This window comes from Pygocentrus nattereri, chromosome 4 (genome assembly GCF_015220715.1).
Source record: "Pygocentrus nattereri isolate fPygNat1 chromosome 4, fPygNat1.pri, whole genome shotgun sequence".
Lineage (NCBI taxonomy): Eukaryota > Metazoa > Chordata > Actinopteri > Characiformes > Serrasalmidae > Pygocentrus > Pygocentrus nattereri.
The window spans coordinates 22,621,773-22,632,318 of record NC_051214.1 but is presented as its reverse complement, the minus strand read 5'-3'; the positions used below and the strand labels follow the sequence as shown (position 1 = coordinate 22,632,318).

At 42.1% G+C, this 10,546-nt stretch overlaps 1 protein-coding gene across 1 annotated transcript in view; it reads left to right on the top strand.

The window, feature by feature from the left end:
- Positions 1-662: 662 nt before the first annotated feature.
- Positions 663-10,546, top strand: part of enah (ENAH actin regulator) — a 113,318-nt gene continuing 103,434 nt past the window's right edge. Inside the window, 1 exon segment of the mRNA XM_017719896.2 lies at positions 663-751. Within this exon segment, the coding sequence (XP_017575385.2) occupies positions 663-751 (89 nt within the window).

Genomic DNA, 10,546 nt, shown 5'->3' with positions numbered 1-10,546 from the left:
CTTTCCTGCATCTGTGCAATGCAGGAAGGAAGATTTTCTGTAGTATTAGTCAGTTTATTAAGACTGCATGCTATTCTTACAATAGCAGGTGTCACAGATTTCTCAAATTCATGTGCTTTTGTCATCAGACACATCATATCATCTCCAAAGCCCCACTCAGAGTACAGCCTTGGTTCAGGCTGTATGGAAACAGAGAGAATGCATGGCTGACGAAGAGAATTCTCCTTTCAAGCAGAGCAACGGAGGAGACTGGGGAGAGCGGGGGTGGGAGAGGAAAAAGAGCAAAGGAAGGGAGAGTGGGAGAGAAGGAGGCAACGTTGGCAGGAGGGAGAGAGAGAGAGGAGAGATTCAAGAAAAAGAAAATAAAAACTTGCTCACTTGAGCCATAATAACACAGCATAGCGATTTCATCTTCCACAAAACGTGATCCTCAACAACTGTGAGCGCTCAAATGCCTGTTGCCAGGTTACGGTCCGACACTGTGAAGAGCGGGATTGTGTATGCGAGCAGCATGGAGAAGCGCCATTGACTCGCACCCGTCTCTAAATAATGAATCACCGACACGTTCGGAGCGGGCGAAGGCGATGAATAGGCGGGCGTGATCGGGATCGAATCTGCAGCGTCCGCGGAGTCGCCCTGGGGGGGTTCTAGGAGGGGAAGCCATGCAGCTCCAGTCTGCGACGCACTGCAAGTTGTCTGGATTCATTCTAGGCGAAAGATGTGCAGCGTCTTCGAAAATGGAAGCGCATCGGTACGTAGGCGCTGGGTTTCTGTGGGCTTCCGTCTGGCTGGAGGTGCGTGTGGATCAAAGCAATCTGTTGCGTATTCGGAAGGGGAGCATCTGGCTCATTGCATCCTTAATGCCACTAGAACGCTTAAGCTCTAACGTTGCGTAATGTGGTCCATACGATCCAAGGCTCGAGGGACGGCGTCGCTGCTGTTAACGCTGGTTTCATTGCAGCTGTGGATTTGTTCAGCAGTGCCGCTGTTCTGTCATAAATGTGGTTTATAGGGGACGAGATTGCTAATGGAACTGTGGCTGATGATGTCTTTAGTGAGATTATGGCATTTTCTCTAATAGCTCCCTGTGGTGTGACTGTAATTGGCCTTCGAACCGTTAGGCAAGCTATAAACATTTGTGTGCAGCGGAATTCTGTCATCAAACATTGATCAAGGTTTGGACAATTTGAACAAACTGGAATCTCACTGCTTGGACTTCCTGCTAACTGGCTTCGTGTTGTTTTCCTCTTTCTCTGCTTATTAAAGTGTTGTGACCTGAAGTGAGGATGGAACAGCCTTCATACAACAGCAACAGTGCTGCCACTCACAGCCATGATTAACAGGAAACACTTAGGATTTTCCTCAAGGGAGCCTCCAGTAATGAGTGTAAAAAGTGATGGGTGTCTGTGTGATAGCTGTGAAAGTGTGTGTGTTTGTGAGAGAGCAAGACAAGGGTGAGGGTGAGGGTGTGTGTGTGTGTGTGTGTGTGTGTGTGTGGTTGCTCAATTCAGTAAAGCGCCTGCTCAGGGGGAACTGGACTCAGCCAGCACTCACCTGCCACTTTCTCATTGCCTTGCCACTCCGTAAAAGGGGAAATTGGGCTGACTTACACAAACAAGGAAGCTCTGTCAAACTCTTCGCAACCTCTGTGTTCGCCTCAGGCCTTGTCCTCTGCTGCCGTTTTCACTAGCACTCAATGAGGACACCTAAAATTGTGTGAAGGACCCTAGATTTTCCTGTACTGAACTTCATGACTTCTGTTATTTACTGTCCCTGTTGAGAGAAACCTGTCAGACTAGTTGTAACGACGACTCTTCTGCCCTGTGACTCTGTGGTTTACTTGAGAACGGTGTGTTTGTTTTTCCCCCACTGATGGCTGATAGCACTACAGGCTGAGGTTGGAGTATAATAAACAGGCTAATATAGCGGTGGCTGGGATATCAGAAGAAAGTCTTTGTACAGCTTGAGTTTTTTATACTGGTTTGCTACAAATAAGCGCAGAAATCAAACAAACCGTGCAAAGCATGAAAACGTCAGCTGTTTAAATGGGTGATGTTTCATTGGCTGCGTTTACACGCGAAGATATTTGCCAATCCGATTGAATACAATCTGATTACACATTAAGACTGATGTTTATTCTCACTCTACTCAACAATCTGATGGAAAGTCTCCGTTTACATGCTCACTACAAGTAATGAGATCCAAAATGACGTGCATGCATGGAGAACACGGAGTAGACGTTACCATGACAGCGAACTTCACGTGAGGTCCAGTCATTCACGTGAGGTCCACAGTTTTTAATTGTTTTAAAATGATGTCAGTGTCAGAAAAATGTACTTCACATGTCCTTATTAAAGCAGGCCGAGAGGAAGACGTCATGTTCTGAGACACATATGCTGGACGTCCGACCCACCGCCGTCTTTTAAAGATCAGAGCATAAACTTCGTGTCCACTGTAGACCAGTTTCTGCTCCGCTGTGTTGAACGGTATAAACTCTCAGTATTACACGATGCACATGCAGAACTTAAGTTTTCCAATAGAGAATGTAATCAGATACAGACGTTTACACAGATATTATTCTTCTATTTAACTGATTATTTACAGGATTACCCACCTCGTTCAATCTGATAAATAGACTGTTCTGATTGAGGTGTTTACATGGCTGTATTCTATTCGTCTTGAGCTGTTAGTCGGATTAATGGATTATTAGGCTGCATGTAAACGTGGCTAGTGAAAGTGAAGAACTCAGTTCATGTTCCAGCCGTGTGGTCTCCTTAGTGAGTTCTCAAGCGCTGCCCCAACAACCAGCGTCTTTAGTTTGTTACATCAAATTATCCCTGTAAGACACTTTGTTTGGCTTTAGGTCTTGTTGCTCTGTTTGCTGTGAAGGAAAATGGAAGATTAACACTTACAAACAACCAAATTCGTGTAATCTGTAGTGTATCTGTGGCTTCGTGATACTTGTGCACGCGAAGGGGAGTTTTATTCTGCCTTGGAGCCAGAATTCGGCACAACACCTGTTTGTTTCTGTTTGCTGACATTTAACTAATTAGGTAATAAGTACATTAGCACTGTGTATGATTCATATCAGTGATGGCTAAGCTGAGTAATGGTTTTGTTCAGTTGAGTTGTTCAGAAGATTTTATTATTGTATTGATTTTGCATTGTTTGTCAATTCTTATTAATCTTTCACTGTTTTTCGGTCATAATTTTCAGATCTACATCAGTGATAAGCACTACTAGAACACTTTTTAAACACAGTTTTAATTCTCGTGTCTGGAACACTAACACACTTGTGATGACCACATTCGCCGTTGATGAAGTGACAGTGCAGTTTATCATTATTATTGGACGCTTTCCGCCGTGAAGAGTCCACTTTCTGTTGCCTTCTGCCCCCAGTTGTGCGTGCATGTTAGTGATGACGTTGCCAAGAAAAGTATCTGTGTGGCTGAAAAATTACTTATAGCAAAATAGTAATGCAATTTCCAAATCACAGAAACTGTTTTCTTTCATTTCCTATGTGATCACTTTAGTAATTTTAGTGTTAAATGTACATAAACTCTATTTTGAATTAAGCTCAGCTTTAAATAAATAAATTATAAAGCTTTGCTTCACACGTGAGAGACTTTTCACCATTTTTCTTTGTTTACTTGCTGTATTTTCTACTTTTGCACTCTGTTGCAGGAATCCGTTCAGATTGAGGAGTTGACCAGTTTACACTAGATTCTGCTCAGAGGCTCGTCGGAAAAACCCGACATGTTTAAACTTCGATTGGACTGAAACGCGACCGGGAGGCCAAAAATTAGAGTCCGTGCCCCTGAAACATGACTTGACCCTCTCTCTCTCTCTCCCTCCAACTGCCGACTCCAGCCGATCAGTTCAGACTCAGCCAGACTGAGAATCACGACTAAAATTGGGGTAAATGTTGTGCAATGTAACCCTGGCTTAAGTGACCAGTGGTGACACACTGCATTTAGTGTTCAGGCGTCAAGCAAAAAAAAGTGGACATGCTGATCTCCATGGTGAAATGAACAGGCCTTGATGTTAATTTACAGAAAATAATCACAACAGAAAAAAGCAATCTTTATTTTCCCCAGTCGTACTTCAGAATGCATAACTGTAGTCAAGACAACTCGAGACATAACCGATGACTCAAACCGTTGAAGTTCGGGATGGTTTTGAGGCTGTTAACAGCTAATTTGAGGCTGCTTTTGTTGTGGTGATGATGCTTGTCAAATGGTCTTCTTCCCTAGTCTAAAGCCTGTGCACAGTAACGGCAGCTAATGAACCCAGGAAAAGTGTGTGCGGCGCATGTTGGATGGCAGCAGCGGTAGCTCGAGGCAGGTGGGAAGGCGAGGTGCTTCTCTCGAGGGGTTTGCTGTTGCCGTGCTACTGTCCCAGGTCAGGCTAATTACTGTCAGTTGCAGGAGAGGGACCTGTTGATCACAGTTGGGAAGCTCTGTAATGTGGTTTTACGCAGTTGCTGGTTTCCCCAGACAGACAGGCCTGTACTGCCCTCCACGACCAGTTTATACACTTTCATTAACCTGTTTCCCTTTTTTAGGTCATTTTTGTAAATTATTCGTTCCTCATTTTATGTTGCAGAGGGAACTGTTAACCGTTAAAATTAGGGCTGGGCTGAGTCATTTAAGTATTGGACTGTTTGTTTTAGGGATGTGCAATGAACTCAGAATCATATAAGCTTAAAGCTAATTGGACCAGTCTTTAGACTTCACTGATATTTGATGACATTTGTCGTACAGAATGTCAGCGTTTCCCACAGATAGTGTATACTTCGCTGAACTGCCCAGGTATGTGAAAATACATATTTTTAATTAATTTATTTATTTGTTAGTTTGTTTGTTTAAATTGACACTTAACTCCAGTGAGTGGAGTGACGTCTTATTGGGACTATAATTGGTCACAAGGAAAACTGATGGAAAGTAGGCAGCAAGTCGTAGAAAAAGTAGAGGAGGAGACTAGATTAGACTAGATTATTAGACTATTAGATTATTATTCTTGATATTAAAAATTAAACTTACTTGTAAAAATACAAACAATTAATTTTTGCTTGCGTAAATTAGATTTTTACTAGTAATAAACGACATTTCCCGTGTAAAAATAATACTTTTACTTGTAGAAAATAGTTTTACTAGTTCTAACTGAATTATTACATGTAAAACTTTAGTGTGTTTACTAGTAAGAATTACATTTTCACATGTAAACTGAATTCCTGATGTCAAGAAAGAAAGAAAGAAAGAATTAAAAGCTTAAACGTTTTGACATAATTTAGAAGTTTTGTTTCGACAGTGACAATAAAGAACATTAAAAAAATACATTTTATATGTGTGTGTGTGTGTGTGTGTGTGTGTGTGTAATTGTTAAATATGTCATTTATATATAATGTAATGTAATATAATATAACTGCTGTAGTTAAACGCATCATAAATTCCAGCCAGGCATCCATGTCACTTCACTTTTAGAGAGCAACTAACTGCAACTCCTTCCACTAAAGCTAAAAGTGCTATATTCCGTGGAAGTCATGGTTTCAACGTCCCGTTGACCTCCAGTGTGTCCTCTGAGCTCTTCAGGAGGACAGGCTCCCCTAGGCCAGCCCTGGTTACAATTACCCTGCCTTTCTTTATCTTTCACGGTTTATTGTGATGGTGTGTGTGGTGTGAAAATCGTTGGTATGCCTGACACTCCTTCACTAAAGTGTTGTCTCTGTAATTTATCTCACACAGGTTCTCCAAAGCTGTGACTGGGATGGTTTTGTTTATTTTTACTGATAGTTTCAAACTGCATATCAGTCAAGAAAGCATAAGTTTCACCGCCTGTTATCCCTGCACCGCTTGGTGCCTGAGCTTTTTGTGATGCAGAGCAGAATCATAAATACAAGGTTATTAGCCCTCTGTTCATATTAGGCTGTGGGCCTTTTCAGGGGGGCTTGTCTCCTTGCCGAGAGCCACCAGGTCTCACAAATGGCAGAGGATGTCACCAGAGCGGTTTCTGCAACAGTGATGCATCGCATTATCCCAAGAGGGATGGCATGAATGAATGCGTGCTCGGCTTCTACCAGATGGGTCGGCGCTCGTGTGTGACTCATGGTCTGTGAGTGGAGTGTATTTTTGAGCCCTGTTTGCTGTTGCTGTGGAGGAGGTGAGGTGTTTGCAGTGCAGGGGACCCTCCAGCTCTCCTGTGGCATCCTCTGTCACTGTAATTACCGCAAAAGACCCGGCTTGTAATGCAGCGGTTGCGAACTGACCTACGCAGAGTTCTTCAGGAGAGAGTAGGAAATGGTCCAGTTTTAGCCTCGGAGATCCCGCCTTTGCCAGGGGTGCGCAAAATATCATTGAGCCGTGTATATTCGCTTAAGGGGCCGGAATCATGGAAAAGCAAACTCTCCCTATGTTTTTGAAAGTTTGATTAAATTTGTGACATTTTATTTTGAGCGGTCATTTTAGATGAAAGACGCTCAACAGACTCTCAGTAGCGTGTCAAAAACACAGGAGGGGTAGGACTGGGGCCAGAGTGGGGGGTAGGATTGGGGCCAAGGTGAGGATTAGAATTAGGTTTTGGGTTAAGGTTAGAATTGGGGCCAGAGTGAAGGTTAGAATTGGGGCCAGAGTGAAGGTTAGGTTTAGGTTTTGGGTTTAGGTTAAGTTTAGGATTAGGGTCAAGGTAATTTGTTCTATTCAGCCTGGAGTAGTTTAGCTATGCTCATTCAAACTGAAGTTGTAAGGAGCGTTTCAGCCTGGACTGTTTTTAAATTAAGAACAATGCAGGGCAGCCAATCGTAAGAGATCACGTGTCATTCATTTGCATATCAGTCTTTACAAAACAGCCTGTTATTTGTAAAGGACCAAGAGTCATGTAAAATGAATTAGGACTGTTTTATGGTGCATATAAACTGGGAAAAAATACAAGAATTAATGTAAAGGCCCTAAAAATTTTCATTGGTCTAATATCGGAATTTCTCTTGAGATGGCACGATGTCACTTTTTCACAGACCGATTTTGAAACTTCGAGCGTTGGCTACTAAACTTGGGGGCTCCTGAGTGGCGCAACCGTCTAACTGCAACCATCGTTGGCCCGATCATCAGGAGGTCGCAAGTTCGATGCTACACAATTGGCCTCGCTCTCTGGGTGGGTAGGATGCCACCCCCTCCCCTTCTCCCCCCATCACTCAAAACTAGTGCTAGGCAGCGCAGGCATCTGTTAGCTGATGTAGCATATCTGGCAGTTGGCGCTTTCCTCCGAGCGCGTTTGGCTGTCCAGTGACGTTGTGTGAACGGCAGTTGAAGATGTGGTGGAGCTTCACAGGTCTCTGAGGAACCCTGTGCCGCCTTCACCCTCTTAGCATTGACAGTATCGTGTGATTGGGGGAGTCCTATCTGTCGGGTGGAATTAGAGATGACTAAATATGCTATAATATGCTAAATATCCTATATATATATATATATATATATATATATATATATATATATATATATATATATATATATAAAATATTCTAAATATGCTATAAATATACCACACTCACCCCTAGTTGGGGGTGGAGTTTGAACCTGGATGTTCCCTCAGTTTTATTGTTCATCTCAGGTAGGACACGTGCTGTGTGTACGTCTGTGTTCTCGGAGCGCGTTGGAGGTGTGGGAGTTTGGACGGAAGAGGAGGAGAAGGGTGATTGGCTTTTTCTTTTGTCCTCACACAATATCTTTCTCCCGTATTACGGAGGAGCCACACACAAAACCCACCCACGTACACAGTGTTGCTAAGGTGATGGCTGTAATTCCTCAGCCTATAAAAAGACCAGAGGAGAGTGAGAACTCACCAGTGAAGGCTTGTGACTTATGAGGACGCATCTGATGGCCTTCACATCGTAAGCGAATGCTTGGCATTGTGGAGATGTTACTGGCTTAATTACTGGCTAATTCCAGGACTGTGGTGTAGCACATTTATGTAATGTTTAATGCATTTTACTAGTGCTACTGAATTGGAGATCACGTTTCCCACCCTCTGGATGAGCAGCGCATGATGTCTCTGCAGTCTTACCCAAGCCTTATAGCTAATCTAATGCAGTATTTGCACATTCCAGCCTTCCTTCTCCTTCCCAGGAGTGTCTACACACTTCAAATGCCTGTTAAATGCCTGTAATGAATTCTCAGATTAGGCGGTCTGGGAGCTGTGATTGCTGCATTGCGTGAAAATCCGCATTATCCGTTTGGGGTATGTGTATGTCTGTGTGTGTGTGTGTGTGTGTACATATATAAAAAATATACACCAATCAGGCATAACATTATGACCATTATGGACCCTTTTACCCTGTTCTTCAATGGTCAGGACCCCCATGGACCCTCACAAAGCAGGTACTATTTGGATGGTGGATCATTCTCAGCACTGCAGGAGCATATATATTTGTGTGTGTGTGTATGTATGTATGTGTGTGTGTGTGTGTGTGTGTGTGTGTGTGTGTGTGTGTATATATATATATATATATATATATATATATATATATATATATATATATATATATTGTGTGTGTGTGTATATAATATACACACTACATACATATATCTTTAATATGCCATTCGTGTCATTTATAATGAGAGTGGATCGGCATGTATCTCACAGTGGGAGTCTGAGCCTATTTCAAGCTCTGTGCAACACCTACACATTGCATAGCCTGGACCCTCCCTGCAAGCAGTCATCCTTCTGCTAGAGCCATCTCTCTGTTACAGGAGTATGGTTTTAAAATAGCTCTCGTCTGCTTTCTCACGCTCCCGTGGCTGGTGGAGTAGGTAAAAAACCCCATGAATGTTCATTCAGAAGGTCCCAATCTTTGCTACAAGCATTTACGGAATGTTTCACATGTTTAGGCCCTCCGTTCTGGCTTCTTTGCTTGTTAATGTTCTGCCATAAAGTAAGATGAAGGATTTTGTCCAAACATTTTTCTCTACCATGTAATTTCCAGGCCAGAATATGTCCTGCAGAAGTTCTGTGATAATGAGTGATTGAGTTTAGCGTTTGCACACTGTGCTTGATGAGTTGCAGCCCCCCTCCTCTCCCTTCTGTTTTTTTTTTTGCTTATTTCCAGTTTTAATGAACATCTGGTCCCAATTTTCCACAAACATGTAATTAACATGTAATTGTGTCAGCGAGCGTAATGAGTACGGAAATCCATAATTCATTATCAAAAATAAATCCAGAGCTTGTGTTTTCATCAGTGTTTTATGTAAGATGTTGTTTTTATTTTCTGCTATGGTCCACTTCGCTACTTTTTCCTCTGGTGCACCTTCCCAACTACATTCATATTACCTTTGTCTGCGTCAGGAGGCGGCAACATGCGGCTCTTTTACTGTTATATTTGATTTGTAGGTAATAATAAAATAATCCTCCTTTGCAGTAAAATAAAGCTCTGTTGATTGTTCATCATTTAACAGGTCTTAAACATTGGAGTTAATGTTAACTGTTTATTCACCCTTTAACTCTGAAGGTTGGCTCACAGGCTGCAGATCACCATAGAAACGCAGCCTAGCTACAACAATCTCACCTAGCTAGTAGTTAACGAACAGACAGAGATTTAAGACGAATATCAGTAATTTGGAGATAACCCTGTCCACTGGTTTCCCGATATGTTTAATGCTAAAGTCGTGAAGCTGAAGTCAGTTTCTCATTTGAGTCTTCCCATTCCACCTTAAGTAGTGCAACAGTTGGCTACATAGTTAATTGCATTCCTGCGCCCTAGGCACCATTTAAGGTGGAGTGGTAAAATTTCGAAAAAGCTGGTGAACGAGAAGCTGGCTTTAGTTTCTTGAAAGGTCAAAGGCCGAGAGACATTTTACAAAAAACGGCTCTACTTTTGTGGAAAAGATTCCTGCTGGAGATGTGAGAAAAGCAGCTATAGCTGAGCTAAAGCTTAAAGCAGAGCAAAGTAAGTCTTGAGTTTTTGTTTACAGCCAAGATGACTTTACTTCATGTCCACTTTACTTCAATGAAGTGGACATGAAATGTTGTGGTTTCCAAGTATTTTTGTTGAAGCTTAACAATATGGATCACAACAACATTTGGGTTGTGGCCCCTGGTGTAGGAAATATGCTCTTGTAGTTTTAAAACAGGTTATATGTCCATTTTTGTCTCTTTATTTTTTATTTATTTATTTTTTGTGTGTTCTTGCATGATGTCTATATACAACCTGCCCTTTATATTACCTGAAACTTTCACGATAAATGGTCCAATAGAAAGGTAGAAAAATTACTTGCAAAAAAATTTTTTTTCATAATTTTCCATGAAAGATTTTTTTGGGGGAGATAAGAAGTTTTGTTCCAACAAGGATAAAACTATCTATACGATTTAACATTGAAACGACTTTTCATTGACTACAGTTTCCATAAATTCCTTTAAACAGAACCTTGATTGCAGTGATGGTAGCCACTCTGTTCTGGCTACATGACCTTTGTTGGTGGAGCTGCTCAAGAACCTCAGGGTCTTTGATTGAGAGAAAGTGTATGGATCTGTTGCGGCTTTCCTTGATGGGAGCCAACCG